General features: G+C 37.4%; 1 protein-coding gene across 1 annotated transcript; it reads left to right on the forward strand.

Annotated features, from left to right (window-relative positions):
• The first annotated feature begins 21,786 nt into the window (after window positions 1-21,786).
• Window positions 21,787-23,831, forward strand: LOC121773985 (transcription factor MYB114-like). Its single transcript, XM_042170893.1, has 3 exons — window positions 21,787-21,931; window positions 22,016-22,145; window positions 23,270-23,831. Exons 1-3 carry the CDS (start codon window positions 21,802-21,804, stop codon window positions 23,703-23,705), a joined length of 696 nt encoding a protein of 231 aa, XP_042026827.1. The 5' UTR covers window positions 21,787-21,801; the 3' UTR covers window positions 23,706-23,831.
• The last annotated feature ends 2,295 nt before the right edge of the window (window positions 23,832-26,126 follow it).

The raw sequence follows: 26,126 nt of genomic DNA on the forward strand, positions 1-26,126 counted from the left end.
CTCCTTCCTCCTCCAGACATGAAAGTCACTACCGCAGTAGTGCCGTGTCTTCCGGAAAGAAGAATCCTCAACCCCGACATGTTCCTGTTCCTCCTCGGTACCGGAACCACAGGAGAACTCCATCTCCTCCGTACCGAAGAGATGTCAGTTCGTCTGAAACGAGCTGCAATAAGCTAACGATTGCGAGTCAAAGCTTCTAAAGAGGATACAAGACCACAATTCAGCTTAAACAAGCAGTTCGTCTGAAACGAGCTGCAATAAGCCAACGATTGTGAAGTCCAAGCTTCTAAAGAGGATACAAGACCGCAATTCGGCTTAAGAATCAAGCACTTCGTCTGAAACGAACTGCAACGAAAGTCCGATTCTCGCGATAAAACTTGCCTGAATTAGGACAAGGGAAAGTCCGATCCACGCGATAAAACTCGCCGAATTAGGACAAGGGAAAGTCCGATCCCCAAATTAGGACAACGGAAAGTCCGATCCGAGCGATAAAACTCGCCAAATTAGGACACAAGACGAGTCCGGTCAAAGATGTTTATTTCATCAGACCAAAGACGAGTCCGGTCGAAGATGTTTATTTCATCAGACCAAAGACGAGTCCGGTCGAAGATGTTTATTTCATCAGACCAAAGACGAGTCCGGTCAAAGATGTTTATTTCATCAGACCAAAGACGAGTCCGGTCAAAGATGTTTATTTCATCAGACCAAAGACGAGTCCGGTCAAAGATGTTTATTTCATCAGACCAAAGACGAGTCCGGTCAAAGATGTTTATTTCATCAGACCAAAGACGAGTCCGGTCAAAGATGTTTATTTCATCAGACCAAAGACGAGTCCGGTCAAAGATGTTTATTTCATCAGACCAAAGACGAGTCCGGTCAAAGATGTTTATTTCATCAGACCAAAGACGAGTCCGGTCAAAGATGTTTATTTCATCAGACCAAAGACGAGTCCGGTCAAAGATGTTTATTTCATCCGACCAAAGACGAGTCCGGTCAAAGATGTTTATTTCATCCGACCAAAGACGAGTCCGGTCAAAGATGTTTATTTCATCCGACCAAAGACAAGTCCGGTCAAAGATGTTTATTTCATCAGACCAAAGACGAGTCCGGTCAAAGATGTTTATTTCATCAGACCAAAGACGAGTCCGGTCAAAGATGTTTATTTCATCAGACCAAAGACGAGTCCGGTCAAAGATGTTTATTTCATCAGACCAAAGACGAGTCCGGTCAAAGATGTTTATTTCATCAGACCAAAGACAAACATCAACTTACCCCGTACCTTTATCCAGAATGCCGAAGTGACTCGCTTCGCCGAAGTAATTCACTTCGCTTTTCGGGGGGGGTAGTGATGGAGTACGGACTAAACAAGCCCAACAGCAGTGACGGCCCATCAGCCCAAAGCCCAAGGAAGAGTATCAGACCGGCATTACCAAAGAGTTCGGCCCCAGCCTACAGCTCGGTAAAAGCCAACCAATCAGTTCGGCATTACCAAAGAGTTCGGCCCCAGCCTACAGCTCGGTAAAAGCCGACCAATCAAGCTCTACTCTCAGACCGGCAAAAGCTGCTCGGCAATAGTTCAGCAGTTCGGTCTCAGTATTTGACCGAACTGGGAGATAGTCAACTCATGTCAGAACCTCCACGATCTCCACTACACCCACGATCTATTTAGTGGTGTCAAGCAGTCATTAACTCATGCAGGATAGTGGACCCATGCAAGGTCGCCACGACCTCCACGACATCCACAACCTAATAAGTGGTGATGCAAGCCACGATCTTAGTTCACTGTATAAATAGAACTTAGATCAGATAGATTAGGGGGACTCTCTCTCTCGCTCTCTAGAGATAAAATATCAAATAGCAAGTTTGTATTTGTAAGCTGTAGAAAACAGATCAAGCAATACAACTCTGCCCTCTTTTCTTCCCGTGGACGTAGATTTACTTCAGTAAATCGAACCACGTAAATTCTTTGTGTCGTGATCTGTATTTTCCTGCATTCACTAACATCAGAAATTCGCGGATTCATCAATATGATATATGATATGAATGTGTTTTGTGTTTAGAATTTGGGGTTGAAGTGATATGAAAGAATATATATGTTGCTTGTGTTTCAAATTTGAATAAACTGGTAGCCAGCAATTTAGAAAAAAAGGGCAGAATTGCCTTCCAATAGAGCTATTCTACAATGCTATGATATTTAGCAGCTTGTTTATTCCTGGTATTAAATGAAGAGTGTTAAGTTGTGATGTTATCCGGAAAGTGTATATATATGGACGATGTGAAATAGAAGATAAGTACATAATATATGAGATTGTTATGCCGAATCACTCTCGAAAATGACCGAATATATGATGGAAATGGAACTAATTGATACAAAAACTCAAAGTTTCAACATCTCGTTTAAAATTGTCCAAAATCTACAATTTAAACTAACAATAAAGCATATATATTATAGGCAACGAAATTCCTACTACTCCCTCCGTCCCTTATAATCTCTCATCATTTGACCCGACACAGGTTTTAAGAAATGTACTTCATCCGTCCACCATTAAATTTCTCATATTTGATCGGTACGAGTTTTAAGAAATTGTTTGACTTTATGAAGTTAAGTGAGAGAAAAGTTGGTGGAATGTGTGACCTACTTTTATATATTGGTTTTATAATAAAATGTGAGTGGAATGAGTTAGTGGAATGTAGGGTCCACTTACCAAATATGGTAAAAGTGAAATAAGACATTTATTGTCGGACGGACAAAAAAGAAAAAAAATGAGACATTTAGTGGTGGACGGATGAAGTAATAGAAAGTTGGTTGAAAAAGTTACTAACATGTGTATCCTACTTTTATATATTATTTTTATAATAAAATGTGAGTGCGAATGAGTTGACAGAATGTAGGGTCTACTACTAAAAATGTTAAAAATGAAAGGTGACAAATTTTTAGGGCCGTACGAAAATGGAAATAAGTGACAAATTTTCAGGGACGGAGAGAGTATTACTTATTGGAAAAAAAAACACAATTCTTTAAGGGAATAGAATATTTGAAATCGTATAAAATAATCAAAAGATAAACTCCTACTGCAAGTCTTTACCTTCATTGCAGGAGGCCTCACGCCTGCATCAGGTTGGAAATTGAGGATCTTACGCACAAAATTGAAGGGTTTAGCTTCGATTTTTTGAAATATTGGTGATAGTGATTTACTTGTTACTTATGGATTGAATTTGATGGGGTTTAGCCAGTATTTATTTTTTGAAAGGATTATTTTATATATTCAAACATAGTAATGTTATCGAAGAAATCCAACAAATGTAGTCCATTAATTGTCATTCATTCAATTCCAGTCACGGGTATCATCATAATTATTCGAATCCTTTTCTTTGCTCTTCGTTGCCAACTGCGCTACGCCCCTGCGGGCTATTCGAATCCTTTTCTTGGTAAAAGTATGAAGCAACTTTGTTGGATGAAACTGTGACACATGAATAACTTTATTATTTATATGAAAATATGAAGGAATATGAATACACCCCCTTGTATCAATAAAAATGCTTCCTTATGAAAAAATGTCGCCCATTAAAATTTGGAAATTTATTTTACTTCAAATATGTACTAGTATTTGGTTGGTATTTTAGTTGACGCAAATTATATCTAAGCCCACACAGTCGAGCAGGCCCATTGGGCTCTCCATTATATGGATACAAATAAAATGTTAAATCACATTTTTTAAGAATCAAAATTCATACCATAGGCACAAACCTTCACATAAACAAAGAATAAAACAAAACTATCTTAAGGTATGGGGAATGTAACCACGATTTAAAAATATGATATGTCTGAAATCTGGTGCAAACCACTGAAGATGTTTTAAACTGCATCAATGCCTTGCAATTGCTATAATAAGTGATTGGTGATACTCAAAGCTTTTAAATATTGAATTAGTGATTTTAGAGGTAACATGCTGGGTCTAGTGTTGATGTGCTTCTTCTTATGGTCATCAAAAAAGTGGACAACATAAGTTTGGTGCAACAAAAATTTGGGGCTTCAATCTTCAATGAGGCCTCAGCCATATCATACTATATATGCTCTTACATTATTTGTTGTAATGAAGAATTTGGAAATAGGCTTTAGGTTTAGGGCTATTTAGTAAATTCATCATTACTCTAAATTATTTTTAAATGAGATTGACACAGTTAGTAAAAATAAGGGCTATAGATGGAATTATTCTAATCTTTCTGCTCTTTTCTTCAACTCCATTCTGAACAAACTAAGGACTAGAGTATTTTATTTTTTCTTGATTTGTCTCCACATTTTCCAGTTTCTAGACCCATTCTATGTTTTATGTTTTAGACCCACTTGTCCACATGAAGAATGTGAATCGTGTCAATATTCAGTGTAAAAAAATTTAACACGTTTAATTTGCATAAAAATAACAAAAACATCAATTCCAATTTTGACCATATTGACAATTAATACTTTATAATTTATCATTTAAATTTTAAATGAGACGATCAAACCAAAATTAACCTACAAATTAAATTAAATTAAATTTATCTATAAATTGCTTTGATAATTAAATTTATAATTTTAATTTTTATAATTAATATATTTAAGAATTTCATAGTATTTTTTATTTTAATTTTTTTACCTATATAATAGTTCAAGATAAAGAGAGAAAGATGATATGACATAAAGTGATTGAAAAAGTTAAGTAAAAAGTATCATTTTAGGTATTCAAACTATAAGAAAATATCATATCTAGTATTTGGATTTGAAAGTTCAAAAATGTCCTTCATGCCTTGAGGACAGTTTTGGTACCAAATTGTGATGAATTGTGAAAAAATACCATGAATGTGATTACACCTTAGTTCATGGACTACCCATGATATTTTTAAAGTTCAAGTACTGTTCGCGTGTGAAATGCATAGTTCGAGACCATTTGCGTAGTTGACTCATCTTAGGATGTGATTGCCAACATAATATTCCATCTGTTCCACTATAGTTGATTCATTTTAGGATGTTTCAATATAGTTGAATTGTTTCCATATATATAATAATACTACTGAACACATTTTTTCTTCAATACTTCTCCATAGTATTATCTCTCCGAAAAGAAATGCCTCATGTATGGAAGAACAGAAGAGAAACAACATAGATAATAATGCATGCTCTTTCAGTTTTCAAATGATTGTCTTATTTAAAAATAAAATTTATCATTTAATAAGTACTTTATTTTAGTACTATTAAAAAAACGTTTTCCTTTTCACCTTCACCTAGAAAGCAAATTGTTTTCTGATTTCTCCAGTACATCCATTCAAATAAGATTAAATTATATTAAGGTTATTAATTATCATATATATATATTAGAATTTTAATAGATGACAAGGATTTGAATGTGAAATTAATAAAATACTATGAGATAGATCAAAAGAAAAAATAACTAGAGTAAACTAATTTTACAGGAGATACTAAAATGGAAAACAAGTAACTATTGTTTAGTGATAAAGCAAATATTAAATTTGACTAATCTCAATAAAACCAAGCCTATTACATCTTAATAAAATCAGGCCTATATATTAGAAGCCTCAACTCAGACCACATCTTAAAAATGTGGCACGAGACTTATATTACAGTGTTTCGAGACACTTACATTTTTGTCACCTACCATGTGGGAGTCAAAAATTGTGCTTTAAGTGTACTGTTGTTGTTGTATCTGTCCAAATTTATTAGACTAGTTAGTTATTGTCCAATCAATATACAAACTATATGAGTGAATAAATTGAAAGATTTCTAGGTAGAATTTTGGAAGGGGATAAACAAACTAATGATTATGCCCAAAATGTAAATTATTCGAGAATATTAGTATGCTAGCTAAGGATCGATAAGTCCTGAACTTCCTTCTTGATATATATATATATATAGGGTCTTGTTAGGTTGAGATTTTTTAGCTTAATTGAGAATTGAGATGCATTTTCAACCACTCATTTTGAAATGTCAACTGCAAGTAGATTATGTCAACTAAGGGGTATTATCGTCATTTCATTTCAATAGCCAGAATATCAAATGTCAACAACTCGTATTAAAATGTCAACAACTAAAAAAAATTTAATTTTTTTAATTTTTTTTAATTTTTTTTAATTTTTTTTAAATTTTTTTAAATTTTCGCGCGATGTCAACTACTGAGACATTATGTCAACTACGATGTGTAGTCTGCACATCAAATGTCAATAGCTCTGCACATCAAATGTCAACAGCTTATAATTGACATTATATATGTGTAGTTGACATGAATTGTATATGTAGTTGACATTATATGTGTGTAGTTGACATTACATGTGTGTAGTTGACATGAATTGTATATGTAGTTGACAAAAAAAAATATAATAAATAAATAAAATAAATAAAAAAATAAAAAATCGAAAAAAAAATAATTTTTTTAAAAAAAATAAAAAAAATATTTATTAAATAAAATATATGATGAAATTACAAATATGCCCTTTCACAATTAATTAATGTAAAAATATTTTCCATGTGGCAAATTCTGGACCACTCATTTAATAAAAATGAGTGGCTTATAATGCATCTCAATTCTCAATTAGGCTAAAAAATCTCAATTGATCACAACCCTATATATATATATATATATATATATATATATATATATAGACAATTAAAGCTTCACCGAATTTCAACAACGGATCCCACGGTATATATATATATATATATATATATATAGACAATTAAAGCTTCACCAAATTTCAACAACGGATCCCACGGGACCACAGGCGTCGAAACAAGTCACACCAGAATCTACGCAGATACAGACAAATATCTTTATTGTTTTTTCATTGTATAAACAAAACGACAATATTGCTGTTAATTAAGAGGATATTAGAGCATTTCCAATGCACCGATGTCCTATTCAGACATCTACTAAGACTTCCCAAAAACACCTCATGTCACGTCACTAGGACTTCCCATCCCACTGCCACGTCACTAGGACATCCCCTTCACAATCCGCCCTTCCCATCGCCCTTCCCACTAGGACTTCCCGCAATAAAAAAAAATCACAATTATTTATAAACGTAACGGAATTATAATTTTGACACGGAATACGGGAAAATAGCGAATGCTTCATTAAAAAATTACATAAAAAAAGAAAAAAAATTACATAATAAAAAAGAAAAAAATTACATAATAAAAATAACATAATACGGGAAAATTTAGACTCGGCTCACTCCGCATTGTCCTCGTCGCCTGTGCCGCCCTCGCCGTCGCCCGTGCCGCCCCTGTCGTCCCCGCCGCTAATCTCGGCGCCATAATCTCCAATGGGTGGCATCCCCAAATCGCGTTGACATCCATCGATGACATCCTTCAACATCCTTTTGTACACAGGATCTGTCGTGCTATGCCACATATGCATGGTCCGGACCAAACTAGTCGTTATCTGCGCACGGGCGAGACGATCGTACTCTTCTGGGGGAGCAGAGGCCTCCGATTGGACCTCGAACGACCCGCTACCACTACTGCTTCCCCTAGCCTTCCGCTGCGCAGCCTTTTGCCCAATCGGGCGACGACGCCGGCGAGAGTCTGATTGAGGTAGCGGGGACACTTCATCGGCTTCTGGGAGCTCGTGCGAACTTATTAACACAAGTGGTGTGAATGAAATTAAGTTCAACGAGCCGTATATATAGAATTTTTTTTTAAAAAAAAATTAAATACCGGACGTCCGACCCACGCCACAATGGCGGACGTCCGCCCGCCCGTCGCCCGCACGTCCGAGGACATCCGACGTCCTTACGAGACGTCCGTATCCGACTTGCCACGCCACAATGGCGGACGTCCCGGTCGCCCGTCGCGGATGTCCGACCGGACGTCCGCCATTGGAGATGCTCTTAGGACATCTTCAGTGGCTTTCGCCCAGCAATAGCCCAGCCACAAACTCCTCCAGCCACACCATCAACACTAAAAATTCTCCTGCCACATCATCAGGACAAACAAATAGCCCAACAATAGTCCAGCAATAGCCTAGCCACATCACCCCTAATTATATAAAACAAATAATTGACAATCACACAAAATACGGAATTAAATGTACGACACAGATACGGGAAAATTCAATAATATTATTTAAATTAAAAAAAAGTACAATAAAAAAAATACATTAATTTTAAAAAAATTACATTAAAAAAATACATTAATTTTAAAAACATTACATTATTTAAAAAAAACGACCTCCGCCTCACTCCTCGTCTCCGTCGCCCGCCTCGCCACCGTTACCGTCGCCGCCGCCTCCGTATCCGCCGGAACCCCCCGGTGTCCCCCGGTCATCAAATCATCACGCATGCTCACGAGCATTGCGTGAAGAAAACTCTTCTCCTCGGGGTCCGTCGTCGTCCGCCATTCGGCTAACGTCTTGGCCATCTGAGTGCGCGTTTGTTGACGCGCAAAGAATTTGAGATCCTCTATCGACTGGCCAAGGGGGGATGCCGACTGTACCTCCTGGGACCCCCCCGGCGCCCCCCTCCCCCCCGCCTCCCGTTGCGCCCGCCTTTGACCAAACGGGCGAGTTCGGCGAGCGAATGATGGCGGGGACGGGAGCTCCTCCGCATCCTCGGGGAGGTCGTGGGAACCGTTGTTGCTGCCGCTATAATCACCGGTATAGTTCAGTCGTTGCTTCTTCGGCCAGCCAGCGTCGACACCTGCCCGGAACTTCTCGGAGTTGTTCAGCACCTCGTAGCAGTTCCAGTAGATGAACTCCTTATTCAACCCGGGCTGGGGGAAGGCTTTCTCCGTTATCCTCCTGCAGTCATCCTCCGTTTGGCCACTGCTCTGCATGCGGAGGGCGTTGGCGTACAAACCCAAAAATCGGGAGACCCCAGCCCTGATTCGGTCCCACCCCTTCTGGCACTCCTCCCCGGTGTGCGGCCTCCCCTCCGGGAAAAATCTCATGTAGGCTGCAGCAATTTTGGCCCACATGTTGACGATCCTCTGATTGTTCGAATTCAGAGGATCATCACAGACACTCACCCACGCCTTGGAAAGCGCGATGTTCTCGGCGTCCGTCCACTTCTTCCGCACCGAGGGGTCGTCCTCAACCGGCTGCGACGACTGGCCGACCCCCTTGTCCTTCCCCTTGCCCTTCTTCTTTGCGGGCCCCGACCCCGCCCTACTCCCCCCGTTTGAACGGGAGTTTCTGGAACACCGAGAAGATCAAACCCCAACTCCTCTAAGGAGAAAGTCTCATATTGCGTGAACTGCGCCTCCGTTGGGGTCGATGTGTGCGAAGAATCAGTCGAAAAACAAAACTGGGGCGATAGACGCCCCCCCCCGGCGTCCCCTGCGTCGCCGGTACCCCTCCCGGCATCATCTGCATCCCGGGACCCCACCCCGGCATCATCTGCATCCCGGGTGTCCACCCCGGCATAGCCGGTAAACCCCCCGGCATACTCTCCCCGGGTGCCATCCCGGGCATCATCTGTTGACACGAGTACATGTTGTAGTACCCGGGCATCGGACCCCATCCACCTCTCACGGGTACCAGGGGAGTTTGAGACCCGCTCGTCACTGGAGTACCTTCGTTGTTGTTCTCCATTTGGCGTTATTGATCTTGTACAGAAATTAAGATAGAGAGAGTACTCGTTAAAACAAGTTGTGTGAATGAAAATGACGTGCAAATAGCGTATATATAGTGTTTCGAAACTTAAAAAAAAAAAATTAAATTCGCTCGCCGGTCCTGAGTCTGCAATGGCTGCGAGTGGACCGGCGAGCGCATCGGCGAGCGCTAGCCGATTTTTTCACCGAAATGGCGCTCGCCGGTTTCAATGGTTCGGCGAGTGGACCGGCAAGCGCCGGAAATCGGCTAGCCGGCCCGCTCGCCGCCATTGGAGATACTCTTATAGGATATCAGATTAGACTGATTTTTATTCATGAGTGAACTACGCAGTCCCTAAACTATGCATTTCACACGCAAATAGTCCCTAAACTTTAAAAATATCATGGGTAGTCCCTGAACTAAGGTGTAATCACATTCATGGTACTTTTTTACTATTAATCACAATTTTGTACAAAAAATGCTCCTCAAGGCATAGAGGGCATTTCTGGACATTCATATCTAGGTATCGATTATGATATTTTCTCTGTGTAAATATGATATTTTCTTATAGCTTGAATATCTTAAATGATATTTTTCACCTCACTTTTTACGTAAAATTCTCTTTCTCTCTCTTTTTCTTAGTTCAACGATATAAAATCGATATGCTCCTACTTTTCCCAGTAGGTCGGAAACCATGATTTTAGCCATAAATAATAATTTTAATTATGTATTCATGTCATTTAGTGACCAATGTATAATTAGAGCACTCATAATGGTAGCCTATCTCACAACTTATCTCGCAGTCTATCTCAAATTCTTCCTGCTATGTTAGCATTTTGTCTTATATTTTTATCTCACTGCAATGATTCGCTCATTATGAGCGCCTTAATCTTGCTTCTGTTTTGAGTTTTAACAGTGGAAATAGATTGATTCTGTTCGAATATATAATATTTAAAAGTAGATAAATATTAAGTACTACTTCCTATTAAAGTGGATTTTTGTTAAGTACATGAGTAGTTGATATAAAGAGCCTATTTTGTAGGTAACGGACTGAAAATCACTAATAAGATGAGATGAGGGAGACTTGTCTCTTTATCGCGGCAGCATATACATAACTCAATTCCGGATTTTATTTCAAACCATTTTAGCTATTTTACGATTTACTAAAGTTTTCGTTTTGTTTTATATTTATGAGCTTATTTGTTAGTACATTGTTTAGTAGTTTTATTATGTATTACTCCATTATCTCAATTTAAGTGTACCATTTCTTTTCACACACGAGACTTTATATAGTGCCGTTGAGATCTAGAGAATAAAATACTCCATCCGTCTCATAAAAGATGTCACACTTGTAGGATAGCACAAGATTTTAGGAGCTTTTGTTTTATGTGTTAAGTGGGAGGAGAAAATATAATTTTTTTATATTAATGTGTGAGATAACTTTTTTCCAAAAATATAAATGTGACATCTTTATTGAGACAAACTAAAAGGAAAGTGAGACATCTTTTATGAGACAGATGAAATATGTGATCAAATAATGAATTTGAGAGAAAATCGTGTTTTCATTTTTAGAAATGTGGATATCCCAAAATAGAAAATGCGTTACTTTGGATATGACAAATATATTACTCCTGATATATGTAGATATGATACCCCGACCCCACCATACTGTTAGAAAGGAAAATATGTAAGTAAGGAAAATAGGTAAGCAAGGAAAAAAAATTAATTAGGGAATGAGTATTATGGCAAATCTTGCCAATTTTATGTAACCCTTGGCCTATTTAAAGGAGGCGTACCTATTGTAATTCTCTGAACAAGTTGAATGAATAATACTCATATCTTTCAACATGGTACCAGAGCAAAGGCTCATAACAAAATCATCATAGCCTAATACCTTTCCCGACCAAGAAGGCGGTTATTTTCAACCTGCAACATGTCAGACGATGAAGAGAAACCAAATATAGAGGAGACACGATTAAAGATGAGTAAGAATGTTACTCTAGCCGTTAAACTCAACGGGATGAATTATCCCCTATGGAAACGGCTGATGAGAGTAGCCATCGTGGGAAGACGAGCAAACAAGTATATCACCGGTACACCGCAGCCGCCGGAACCTGGAATGAAGGGGTACACAGAATGGGAGGAAGCCGATATGACAGTGTTCTCATGGATAATTGACAACGTCGAAACAGAAATTGTTGTCGACTTTGCACATCACCAAACCGCGCAAGCTCTGTGGGAGAGCCTACAAACTACATTCGAAAGTACTGCAGATCCATATCTGTTGTACGATCTAGAGGAAAAGGCAGGCCGAATCGTGCAAGGGGAACATGAGCTAGAAACATATTGGCGACATCTCCACGGAATCTGGGTCGAAATTGACCGATGCCAACATCAACCTGTGGATTGCTGTGACAAGGGGATTAGCCAACTTCGAACTTATGTAGCAACAAGACGGCTGTTCAAATTCCTAATAGGCTTGAATGCAAGATATGACGGGATCCGAAGGGATATTCTCAAGGAAACCCCGTTGCCCTCAGCCGAGACCGCATACGGTCTGGTAAAATGAGAAGCTACGCGGTTGAAAATCATGCCGGCAGCAGACATCGATCTCCAGACCGGCGCAATCAACGATGGATCATCATCGGGCCAAGTCGGACACGGGTTCACCGTCAGAAACCAGCCACCACCGCGACAAAAACAGCCACCACCACGAACCGCCGCGCAACAACCCAATCGCCAAGGCGGTTTCAAACCCGACAAATCAAAATTTTGGTGCTCTCATTGCGGAAAACAAAGACATACTCGAGATACATGTTTCCTCCTCGTTGGATTTCCGGAATGGTGGGATGAAAATCAAAAGGCTAAAGCTCGATTAGCCATCAGAGTCGAAGATGGAGGCGGATTATTTCTGCAAGGAGCAGGGAATAGGGAGATGACTAACACCCGTGGGAGAGCAGGAGATACCGGTCCTCAACCGGGTGGAGGCGGCAGGCCCGACGAGGCAGCCTTCGCGGAGAAGAAATGAGGCGGGTCATATGGAGGTAACGGATTGGGGTTGAGAAACCCCGATCCCCAATTTGATTTTCAGAATAAACCCCAAAGCATGAGTAATTTAATTTCTGGTCCTTATAGTTCAGAATATATGCAATATGACCCGGGAAAATTACAGTTAGGACCCCAGAAAAACTATATTCCACTTTTGACCCCAAAAATGTCTGAAAGTTCCGTCTTAAGCCCAAATCGTTTTGCACCCTTGGAAAATATACCTATTGCATGCATTGCCCAAAGTAAAATTGACCCTAAGGAGAGTGAGTGGATTTTGATTGTGGGGCAACTGATACTATGACCTACGATCTGAAAGATTTTTGTGAATTTAATGGGGCAACTAAAAGCCAAATTCAAACTGCCGATGGAGAGTTGACCGCTGTGGGTGGGCGTGGAACCATTGAAATATCCCCAACCCTGAAGCTTACAAATTGCCTCTATGTGCCCAAATTATCTCATAAACTTATGTCTATCAGCCACGTGACGAAAGAATTAAACTGTACATTACTAATGCATCCAAATTTCTGTGTATTACAGGATATCAGGACGAGGAGGATAATTGGGCATGGCACTGAGCGTCAAGGTCTTTATTATGTGGATGAGATTACTCAACAAGGTGGCACCGCGATGCTTGCTCACGGATCTGCAAATCGGGAAGCTTGGTTGTGGCACCGCAGATTGGGGCATCCATCCTCGGGGTATTTAAAATTGCTTTTTCCAAAGTTTTCTCATTTTAAGGATATTACTTGCGAATCTTTGTGTTTTGGCAAAAAACCACAGACAATCCTTTAGATCAAGTGATACTCGTGTTAAGACTATTTTTTCTCTAGTGCATGCCGATGTTTGGGGTCCAGCTCCTATTGTTGGTGATCATGGTTTTAAATATTTTCTCATTTTTGTGGATGACTGCACTAGATTGACTTGGGTATATTTTTTGAAGCATAAATCTGACGTTTTTAAAAAATTTACCCGTTTCTTTACAATGATCCAGACACAATTCCAAACCACGATCAAAATTCTTAGATCCGATAATGGTAGGGAATTTGTTAATAAAGACATGACTGATTTTTTAAAGAAAAGGGGTTAGTTCATCAAACTACTTGTCCTTACACTCCTGAACAAAATGGTGTAGCTGAACGAAAGAATAGGATAATCCTAGAGGTCACGAGAGCCCTGTTTTTTGACTCAAATGTTCCTAAATTTTTATGGCCCGAAGCTGTTGCCACTGCTGTCTACCTGATTAATCGTTTGCCTACAAAAATTTTGGGTATGAAAACTCCTTTGCAGACTCTCGCATCCCTTACTGATATTCCCCCACCTCTCATACTTCCGCTCAAAATCTTTGGTTGTTCCGTTTATGTGCATGTACCGAAACACGAAAGAGGAAAATTTTCTACATGTGCAATAAAATGTGTTTTTTTGGGGTATGGGGTAAATCAGAAGGGCTATCGATGCTATCACCCGGGGTCTAGGAAGGTTATAACAACCATGAATTGTAATTTTCTAGAAAGTGAATACTTCTATCACACGCAACCTCGGGGTCAGGGGGGGAGTGTGATACAATTGGACCCCTCAGTTTTCCGATGCCACATCCAAGTATCTCGAACGTGGAACCAACAGAACAAGCTAGTGTCACTGCCGAGTCAGTCACATCTGCTGTAGAGCCTCCTCAACCGCCTACGCCTGAATCGAGTCCTCCTCCAGTGATATCCGAGGTAATTCCTGAAACTAGCTCAGATAATACAGTTATTACTCCTGACACTTTTGGAGTAGACGAGAATGAGAATGCAGCAATTGATGGTATTACCGGCCGCTATATACTCCCCAACAGAACTACTCGTGGGGTCCCGGCTAAGAGATACAGTCCTGAGAGGATTAGTAGAAGCCGATATTCTATGGCGAATCTGGCTAAAGCAAATCTAACAGAGATGGCTAGGGCGTTTGAAGCAGCACTTTACGAAGAAGAAGAAATCCCATATACGGCCGAGGAGGCTATGAAAATTGCTCACTGCCGAGAAGCAATGCTAGTAGAAATACGGGCTCTGATGAAGAACAATACATGGGAAGTATGTCTTAAACCTGATGGAGTTCGAACTGTGGGATGCAGATGGGTCTTCACTATCAAACGGAGGCCAGATGGGTCGATTGAAAGGTATAAGGCGAGACTTGTGGCCAAAGGATACACTCAGACTTATGGAGTTGATTATGCTGGAACATTCTCACCGGTAGCAAAAATGAGTACTATTCGAGTGCTCTTCTCAATAGCGGCAGTCAGGGAATGGCCACTACATCAGTTCGACGTGACAAACGTATTCTTACATGGGGAACTGAAGAAGCCCATTTACATGGAGCCACCACCTGGATTTGTTGGAGATTTCGAAGGAGGAAAGATTTACAAACTAAAACGAACACTATATGGGATAAAGCAGTCACCTAGAGCTTGGTTTGGGAGATTCTCTGAGGCAATGAAGAAGTATGGGTATGAACAAAGCAACTCTGATCATACATTATTCTTGAAGAAAAGAGAATGAAAGATTACATGCCTCATCATCTATGTAGATGACATGATTCTCACGGGAGATGATGAAGAGGAAATAAGCAAGCTAAGGAAGAATTTGTTTGCAGAGTTTGAAATGAAGGACTTGGGATTACTAAAGTACTTTCTGGGTATAGAAGTGCTAAGGTCAAAGAAGGGGATCTTCATCAGTCAGAGGAAATATGTACTTGACTTGTTAACCGAGACAGGACTACTGGACTGTAAGCCAGCAGATACTCCTATGGTTCAGAATCATGGTCTGCGGATAGTTGAAGGAGCTAAAGCCACTCACCGCACGAGATATCAACGTTTAGTTGGGAAATTGATATACATATCCCACACTAGACCCGACATAGCTTATGCAGTTGGAGTAGTTAGTCAGTTTATGCATGCACCTCAAGTAGCTCACTGGGAAGCAACACTGAGGATTGTTCGATATCTGAAAGGGACAGCGAACCATGGGATTCTATTCGAGAATCATGGACATTTAGAGATTCATGGATTCACGGATGCTGATTGGGCAGGGAACCCAAATGACAGAAAATCAACTGCTGGATATTTTACCTTTGTGGGAGGAAATCTTGTCACTTGGAGAAGCAAAAAACAGAAAGTGGTAGCCTTGTCAAGTGCAGAGGCTGAATTTCGAGGGATTAAGAGTGGGTTGACTGAGATTCTGTGGCTGAGGAAATTGATGACTGAGTTGAACTTAAACTCACAGAAGTCATGTAAGTTGTTCTGTGATAATAAGGTGGCAATCAGTATATCTGAAAATCCAGTTCAGCATGATCAGACAAAACATGTCGAGGTGGATCGACATTTCATCAAGGACAATATAGAGGCCAAGACGGTAGAACTTCCTTTTGTGAGATCTGAAGATCAGTTGGCGGATATACTCACGAAAGCTGTCGATGCAAGAAGCTTCCATGAGGTATTGGGCAAGTTAAGTATCGGTAATCCCATTACTTAACTTGAGGGGGAGTGTTAGAAAGGAAAATATGTAAGTAAGGAAAATAGGTAAGCAAGGAAAAAAAATTAATTAGGGAATGAGTATTATGGCAAATCTTGCCAATTTTATGTAACCCTTGGCCTATTTAAAGGAGGCGTACCTATTGTAATTCTCTGAACAAGTTGAATGAATAATACTCATATCTTTCAACACATACCCAACCCCGTAACTTTGGGGAATTTAAGCTTATTTTTATTATTGATGAATAAACAGAAATATAAAAGTCGTGTCAGGGTAAATTCGAACCCGAAATTAAAGTTCATTTATGCTTTGCATGCATGTGGGCACATGCAGCTATGAATGCAAGGAACATAAAATGTACTTGGAGATATAAACCACACATTATAGACAAATTGTTAGTAGTTTGTATTGATGCATCCAAGTGGGTTAGGAACGATCTCTTTCATTGTAAACACACTTTCTAACTAATTTTCGTATCCTCTTACCAACAAGACCCTTGAGAGAGATCAAATGAAAAGTTTTAGTTGGTGTGATTTAATTTAATGAGGTTGCAATTGAAATAATCACAAGTACATTCTAAGACATGAACCTTTATAAAAATACAAACGTATCTACAAATGATTGGATCAAAGTACATTCTTAGACTTAAACACTACAACTAATTATTATTGATAGAGAGTAAATAATAGAACGTCACGCAAACAATAATGCATTGTATTAATTCGACTCTAATTGAATGCATGGCCAGCTAGCTTCTTCGTGGTTGTCTGCACTTCGTTGAGATAATAGTACATGTCAATTCATGATTTTTTTTACGATAAGAAAAAGGTGACATTTAATGCGGACGATTAAGGAAAAAGGTACATTTCTATTTTCTAAACTGTGTGTATGTAACAAAATAGACCACGTCATCAGAATCTCAAGAGTGGAATATGCTAATACATTTAATAAAAATTGGATTGATAATAAGGCGTAAGATAGCATCGGGCTCTCAATATTTGTCAGATGTTCTCCGTACACGTCGTAACTATTCTTTAGTCAAAATCGTTTACTCCTCTCTTAAAATCAAAATAAAATCTGATCTACCAACATGTTATAACACAGTTGCCAGCGCAAAGCTATAGTAAACTTGAACTCAAGAGTTCAAATTTAACACTCGTTAAGAGACTTTCGGTCTTAATTCGCAAATTCGATCGGACATGATTAGTCATATTCCACCAAAGATGAGTTTGGAACACACGTGGACAAATAACAAAAAAATAAAATAAAATCAGTTCATCCACAACTAATTGCTATTCCTTTTTTCTGTAATCCTATTATAAATAATTAATTTATATATTTATAAGAAAAATACCATTTTTTCCTACTTTATTTTTTTAGTACTCTCATTAATTACTTTCGTATTTTATTTTTTCGCATACTTTATTCCTCCTTTACTTAAAATGATATAAATCATTTTTCTTAAATCACATTTAGAAAAAGTCCATGACTTGAAATGAGGGAGATTATATAAATCATTTTTCTTAAAACTATACAAAAAAGTCCACGGGATAGAGTTATTTATGTTTATGTGGAGGCTATTTGAAGTCACCAGCACAAGAGTTATTTCCACAAAATATCTCACTCTCTCTGATCAGTACTCTCTTACCTCTCTAATCATACACATAAATCAGCGCATAGAATTTTAAGTACTAAGCGCACGTCACATTCAAGAGATTCATTTTTTAAATGATATAGAATTTTAGCTGAAATTGTTAAGTTGAGTAAAATGAAGATAAAAAGATTGTTGGCTATTCAAATAAGTAGAGTGAAGGAAAAAAGTTTATTCCATCTTGGTTGGGATAAACTAGGACGGACAATATCTGATACGACACGATAATCTGACATGAATCCACATAAATTTAATGGGTTTGAGTCAAATCTTATTGGGTTTGAGTCCTTATTGGTGGCTTGACTTCAATCTCTAGCGATATTTCCTTCATGTGTTGACGTTTGTGCCCTCGAAAAGGTATTCCTTCTAGAAGCCTACTTCATCTTCTTGCACTCCAACTCCAGAGTGCGTCATTCTGACCAGTTTGACACCTGCTCCCTCTACTTTCTCTTGATGCTCCTTCGACACTTCTTGTACGTGATTCCACCCATTTTCTGCACACTAAGTAACTCATTTGCGCATATTATTTGTTGAAGCACTATCAAACTGGCCAGTAACCAATGCATGAAACTCTCATTATTAGAGATATAATAATCTCGTGTTTATTAAACCTAAACTGTTTAAAAATTTCGAAACCGCACTTAAACATTTCATTTTTTGCCATTATATACATTAAACTTAGTCCATTATGTACGATGGCCTAGGAAATTGTACTAGTGCAATGAAAAATATTATACCGTAGGTCGTTATAGATATATACAAGTTACATTTTCTCTTGGCAATTTTTTCGTCTGAACATATGCAATTGCGATTGAGTTAGAATACTTTGAAAATTACCTTTTATTTGAAAAAGGTTTAAACTTGGTAAAAAAATGTCCTCCAAGTAATAGGCGAGATGGAAATTTCGTGCTCCATAGCGTAAAAAAAGATTTTGCTTCACAAGGTAATAGTTTCTTTCATTCCTTGAATTTCCGCTTAAATTCAGCACTTGACAGCATTGCTCTATGTTCGTAGAATGATCATAACTTTCTCCACAGAACTCTGATGTGATGTTCAAGGTACCATCGTGACACTCTTTCGAAGACAAAGAGAATGGTATGTAGAATGCCCTGATCGGACTACAGAATAGCCGACATTAGTATGTAGAACGCAAATAATTCATGCTTAAAGAATATAAATCCTAAAACATGAATTCTACGGTTTAGAGTTACCGATTTGATTCTTCAAAGAATCGTCGATTGCTCGCGCCTTCTCCATGATGATCTTCAATACTAGACCACGGATCTTCTGACTGGTTCCGGAACTGTATCTCGATATCAGGGTGGACTTATCTTATCAAAATACTAGGACTCGAATAAAGAGACAGAACTTTCTCACGGAGGAGGAGCTGAATAACTCACGGAGGAGAAAATTAGAAAATTTTGTCCTCCTTCAAAAAGAGAAGGGACGAAAATTTCATATTTAAAAATTGTGTTTTCTGTCTCATTTATTCTCCTTTTTATATTAAGTTCATATTGGACTCAGTCTAGGATCTATGGAAGGTTTTAGATATGGACTCCCTCAATTAGCTTTTTACTAATTAAATTGAGTCCACAATTTAATACAAGCTTATATTGGAATATTACGAGCAACCACTACAGAAGTAATACTGACCTCCCCATCCAAATCCGAAATTACAAGTAATCCGGGTTTCCATTTTATTTATTATTTATTTCCCGCGCTTAAGATATAAATGTCCATTTATTAATTAAAGTCTGATATGGACTTAATTAATTAACATCTTATCAATTCCAAGAGTGGACTTAGCAAGAAAAACTTATTCCATTTAAATTCCAAATGGCCAGTTTCCGAATAATAAAACCTTGTTCAAGCTCCTCTTGATAAGTCAAAGTAGTGGATAATCAATACCGTATGCTCAATGCTAACCTATGTAGATTAAGAAATAGATATTTATCAAGACCTAGTCTTTCAGTAGATAGCATAAAGGTGACATTGCGCGGTCAATTGAAGAAAAAGGTGATTTTTATTTTCTATCATCTGTGTAGGAAACAAAATAAACCACGCCATTAGATTCCCAAGATCAGACAGGAGTGGAATATGCTATTGTATATGCCCACTATACACGTTGTAAGACACCATCCCTAATTCAAAATAGTTCAATTCGTTATAAAAATCAAAATAAAATAGTACTCTCTCCTCCCAAAGTAGTTGGAGACAACTTTTTTATATGAAATTTAAGAAGTTGATATTGAAATATCAATATAAGGAGAATAAAGAAAGAGAGAATAAGAGAAAATAAAGTATGTGAACGAATGAAAGAGTAAAGTAGAATGAAAGAGTAAAGTAGATGAGAGTATAAAGTTTTGTTCAAAATAAAATGACTCAATTAATTTGAGACGGCCAGAAAATGAATAGGGCTTAACTATCTTGGGACAAAAGGAGTACTATTCTATCTATTTTCTAAAAATAGTTTTATTGGTGGATGATACTGTCGAAGCATATATAGAAGAAAAAAGAACCGTGATTGATACAGTTTAAAATAGAAAATATTACTACTCTGTCCCACTAAAGATGTCTACAATCATGAGTGGTACGGAGTTTTAAGAAAAAATATTTAGTGTAGTAAAATAGAAAGATAAAATGTAGTTGGGTGTTTTAATAAGGAGAGAGGAGAGATGAATTTGTTTCCAAATACGGAAAACGGGGTAAATTAAAAAAGGAAATGTAGACATTTTGAGTGGGATAGAGGGAGTATGTAATATAACCTCTGTAATAGAATGATCTCTTTTTTTACTTTGTGATCCTCTTATAAGGGAGGAATTGTACCCAATTATCCATTTAGAAATAAGAAAACATGTATACTATTCTCTACAAATCACAATGTCTAGCATATCAATCCTTGCCTCTTTCGATTACCATCTCCAAGATGGTATCAGGCCAACTTATTAGAGTGGGGACTCGGAGAGATTTCATCACTATCCCAGGGCCATAACTTTCCCGACCTCTTTTCCTCGATATTGTGAGCAAACAAAATGTTAGAATCCGATAGTTCAAACACCAATTTCCCAATGGAATTCGTGGCACAATTTGCCGAATTCCTCAAACTTAGCCTTGATGCAGCCAATCCGAATCCAACCCCATCAGCACCTCCATCAAGCCAACCAGAATCCTTCGGCGAAGTTATGATTGGTTAAATCATCTAAAATAAAAATACCAAAATATTTATGTTGTTGTATGGGTGAGAATATTAAGTTTCCTAAGACATATGCTCATGCCGTTTTGCAAGATTTAGTTCTCTAAAGATTTCAAATGTATTCATTATTTAAAAAATATTCGTTAATATAATTCTATATATGGATTCACCTCTATGTGTGGGAGCTAGGATTGACTATAGTTTGAACACAAGTTGTTCACCGCCTGTTTTTCATATGCATGGTCAATAAAGCCTTTGACATTGAAGCAATATTTTTTATTTAATTATTGTGTTGTCTCATTATTAAATTTATAATCTATAATTTTCTTTGTGATAGAGAATTTATTTAATTAAGATTTTTGTATTGTTTAAAATCCAAGGGGTAGAGCAAACGTATGAATACTCTAAAAAGGCAACTTAATTATTTGCTAAAAACACCTTGACTCCCTGTCTCCTTGAGCAAAGAAAATGGAGAGCGGTTTTGTGGCTGGGAAAAGTCACACGTCGTCAATCAGATAGATAGAAGAAGAAGAAGAGTGTTAAAATTCATAATTTTTTTCCCACATCGAAATTTTTTTCCCACATCGACTTGATAACGATCCTAGCTTACCTATTATAAGTGTGGATAATCCTCCCCTCATAAGGCCTTTTAAGGGGTGAGTGACCCATTTATAATAAAGAGCATTAAAAGTGATGGATACATGACTGATGTGTTCAATAAATTGCCTACAAGTTAATCTATCTCTCCTGTTACTTTCACCCCCTTTGGCATTTTCTTGTGTTATAAATAAAGATCATTATCGATTTTGTCACCACAATGAAATGGAAAATAATACTAATAATAATAAAGGAATAAGAAAAGGAGCTTGGACTAAAGAGGAAGATCTTCTTCTCAGAGACTGCATTCGTAAATACGGAGAAGGGAAATGGCATCTCGTCCCTCTCCGAGCTGGTAATTTATCATGCTTCTTCAATTCAAACAAACAATTCTTCTTCTTCTTCTTCTCTAATTTATTATCACTATATATATTTGCAGGGTTGAACAGATGTAGAAAGAGTTGCAGGCTGAGATGGCTCAATTATCTCAGACCAGATCTTAACAGAGGCTTTTTTACGAATGATGAAGTTGATCTCATCGTCAGGCTTCATAAATTGTTAGGGAACAGGCAAGTCTTCATTTCCTAATTTTTACGTACTTTTTTTTAGTCCAAAATAAACGAAGAAACTAAATACACAGAATTACGAAAATAATTAAGAATTTGAAATTAATTTTAGTATAGGCATTAAATATAAAAAATCCAATGCTCAGTGCCTCCCATTGTTGATCTGGATGTTTGTGCACGTTATGGCTAGATTTGGAATGTTATATAAATTAATAGCTTTACCGTTAGATTTGGATGTCAGTCCTAATTTCTATATTAATTCAGAAGATTCGCAGTGAAAAAATAAATTATATAGTATTAAGTTTTATAAAATTGTATAGCCCAATTATGGAAGAATCAACCCCAACCGTTAGATTTGGATGTCAGTCCTAATTTCTATATTAATTCAGAAGATTCGCAGTGAAAAAATAAATTATATAGTATTAAGTTTTATAAAATTGTATAGCCCAATTATGGAAGAATCAACCCCAACGGTTATTTTTAAACAAAAAATAAATTAAACATGAATGATAATTATAATGCCTAGCTATATTCCCTAGTTAATATTTCTAAAATTAAGTTAATATAAATTAAATCACAGCATATTTAAATTAGAGAAAAATAGGAAAAATCAAGTACAAAAATTTATAGTGCGATACCATGTCACAGAAAACAGACGACCAAATACTTTTATGGATATGATATCAAGTTGCGGCATTCTATGATTAGGTCAACCGAAACACTTACTAGTATTTAATTATCCCTAAAAATAAAATCTAAAAAATCATACCCCTAATTAACAACAAAGGCTCAATCGAAACAGGAGAAGTTTATCTCTCTGTCTCCTCGATAAAAGATGTCAACAATTAGCGAACAAACCCTAAGTACTATTCACTCAAGTTGAAGTCAAGAAATTCGAAGCAATAAATAATTGTAACCCCCACTTATTTATATCTACAAAGCAACAAACTGTGATTTGGTTGTGACATCTCAGCTACTCCCTTTGAAAAATTTATCTTAACATTTTTTAGCATGTGATTTTGTACATGGTTTTTTTAATTCAACTTTTAAATATTAAAATAAATTAAAAGGAATTTAACGTGTTATTTTTAATTTGCACACGTTTTGTTATCCAACAACGGAGGCAGATGGTCGTTGATCGCCGGCAGACTTCCCGGACGGACTGCCAACGACGTCAAGAACTTCTGGAACAGCCACATTTCAAAGCGACCGCCGCCTCCGCCCAAAGAAAAAGCCATCACCGAGAGCAACATCGTAAGGCCTCGAGCTCGGACCTTCTCCAACTCACACCCACCGGCTTGGTCCACCAAACTAATCGCTTCCGAGAAAATTCCAACGAACAACGATCCAACGAGGCCGTCTTCATCGGCTCAGCAGGACGATCTGGACGAGTGCATGCGATGGTGGGGAGACTTGCTCGAGATGTCGGAAAATGGGGAAAAAAATCCGTTTATGTTCTCCGATAATGACGTGGTGCGTTTACCCGAGCCGGGGATCGGCGATCTAGGCGGCGCCGATGAAGACGGGTTGACCTTTGATGATAATATTTTGTTTGGAGGTTGAGCATTAATTGAGTGATAGACCCATTAATGATTGATATACATATGTCCTTTGGCTTGTTGAGTGTATGTTGTATCTTGTGTATGTCTAGTAAATATAATAAAAGGTTTATTGTATATTAAAATATCATTACACGTCGCAAATTAATAAAACATCGGTACACAATTGTGCAAGATCGTTCACAATCTTGTCTATTTTTCATGGATGGAGGGAGTATAATGTTTCATTCCACGATATTTGTGCAAGATCGTGTTAATAGAGATGTAATACTCTTTTAGAAGTATGTATTATTAGTAATATTGATTATACTTATAATATACCTATCTATTTTCATTTTTAAGAATAGTAGGAGTATAATAATTTATATTCTTATAATTAATTATAAGAAATTGTTAATAAGAAATTGTTTGAGTGTATAATATTTGGAATATGATAGTGGAATTTGGGGCCCATTTAAAATGTTTTATTTATAAATCCATCTTTTATACAACAATTTTCTGATTTTAGGATTTTTATTTTAAATTATATGTCCCACAATCAAAGTAAACAAACCACGCTAATTGCAGTCACAATGTGAAGATTTGAATTGATTTCAAAAGACAAGATTAATGAGTCAAAACTAGCATCGAACTTAAATTAAAGATCAAAAACCGCAGAGGCCACAAGAATAGATTTTTCAAGAAAATTTTTTCTAACACAATCAGTGAGAGCAACAAACCTAATCAGGCACACAATCAGTCCAACAAACCTAATCACACTTAACACGACAATTATTTCAAGAAGAGGAAGGGGATTAGGGTTTGGAGGGAGGGAGGGAGAGATTGAGAGAGAGGGAGAGGGAGGGGGAGAGAGAGAGAGAGAGAGGACAATGTTTTGGAGTGTATTCCATTTCAAAAAGAGAAGGGGACAGCCGATTAGGGTTTGATAGGAGGCGGCGGGAGAATAGGTTTCTCGAGAGAGATGGGAATTCTCGAAAATGATGGTAGAGACAGGGGTTGGAGGTGGAAATTAGGGAATTAATTTTGGGGTTTTTTAATGGCATTTTTGAAATTTAAGTAAATAAGTAGGGGTGGTTATTGTTTCTAAATAAGGGAAGGAAACCAGGACTCCTATTTGCGAACGAATCGAAATGAAAAAACGGGACTCCTATTTGTCGACGGAGGGAGTATTGGATATATGATACTCCATTCGTTCCATAATAGAGAGTCACACTAGGATAATGACATGGGATTTTAGGAGATGTTTTTTGGGCGTTATGTAGAGAGTAAAAATAGTAATATTTATATTACGTAAGTTACTCTCTCCGTGCACATAAAAATTATCTTTTTATTCTATTTTGGTCCGTCTTACAAAATTAGCTCATTTCTATATTTGGTAAATTTTAATTACCATTCTTTCTGTCTCTCTACTATTTTACTAGAATCACATTCAGTTGCGAAAGTGTCTATATATTTAAGAAAATAAAAATTAAAATACCATTCACAAGCAACTGCAACTGTATTAAAGCTCTACAACAAATAGTCATGTGCAATATTTATGGATCATATAAACCCCATAAGTTTCAACATAACTGAAGACACAAGAAAAAGTACGTCAGAAACGAGAGCTTCTTGTCCTAAATGTTTATTAAATTACTAAAAAATAGATTAAAGATTTAATTATTTGCTGTTCATTAGTACTTTTTCTTAAACCAGCAAGAACGGAATTTTTCCCGCGGTCAGTTGCACAACAACCCCTGACGAGTTAATTGGATATTATTATCATTTCTAAGCTCAATCTCTTTAATAATATAGATATAGATCTAAATATAATTTTTACATATCTCTATATATATGGGTTGGGTTAATGTTGGGATCGTCGATTGCACATTAGTTTGATATTGTCCGTTTTGGTTGGAGCCAAGCCCGCACAAATTTGTTTTTGGATCTCCCCAAAAGGCCTCAAAGTAATTAGGGGTGGATAGCACTTATATACTAATCTAACTTCCTTCCCTTAACCGAAGTGTGATGGATTTATACCCAACAGTTAAAATGCAAATAACTCTAATAGCATAACTACAAACAATAAAAACTTTATTCACTTATATATGATCATATATAAATAATTAGAAATATCATATTAAATAGTTCACGCACAACGGTGGACGCAGAAACAAATATGTGTGTGGACTCAAATAATTTTTAAAATTTCTAGGCATTAATCTTTAAAGGCTAAACACATTTTTGATAATTTAGTCATATATTCAAATACTAGAACTAAAAGAAAACTTAATTAATGGGGGGGCATGAGCCCCTAGATAATCCATTTTGGGTCCGCCTACGTTTTACGTGAGTATCATACTTCAACATTAATCTCATTTAGTCCATATTATTAATTATTTTATCTTACCTATTTAATTTAATTTTAATATTTTAAAATTATTAT

Source organism: Salvia splendens, chromosome 17 (genome assembly GCF_004379255.2).
Source record: "Salvia splendens isolate huo1 chromosome 17, SspV2, whole genome shotgun sequence".
Lineage (NCBI taxonomy): Eukaryota > Viridiplantae > Streptophyta > Magnoliopsida > Lamiales > Lamiaceae > Salvia > Salvia splendens.

Excerpts from the sequence above, each read along its gene's own strand:
- LOC121773985 (XM_042170893.1), top strand. The coding sequence starts at position 21,802 with ATGGAAAATAATACTAATAATAATAAAGGAATAAGAAAAGGAGCTTGG. Across the intron at positions 21,932-22,015 it reads TCTCGTCCCTCTCCGAGCTG|GGTTGAACAGATGTAGAAAG; the intron begins GTAATTTATCAT and ends ATATATTTGCAG. Across the intron at positions 22,146-23,269 it reads CATAAATTGTTAGGGAACAG|ATGGTCGTTGATCGCCGGCA; the intron begins GCAAGTCTTCAT and ends CAACGGAGGCAG.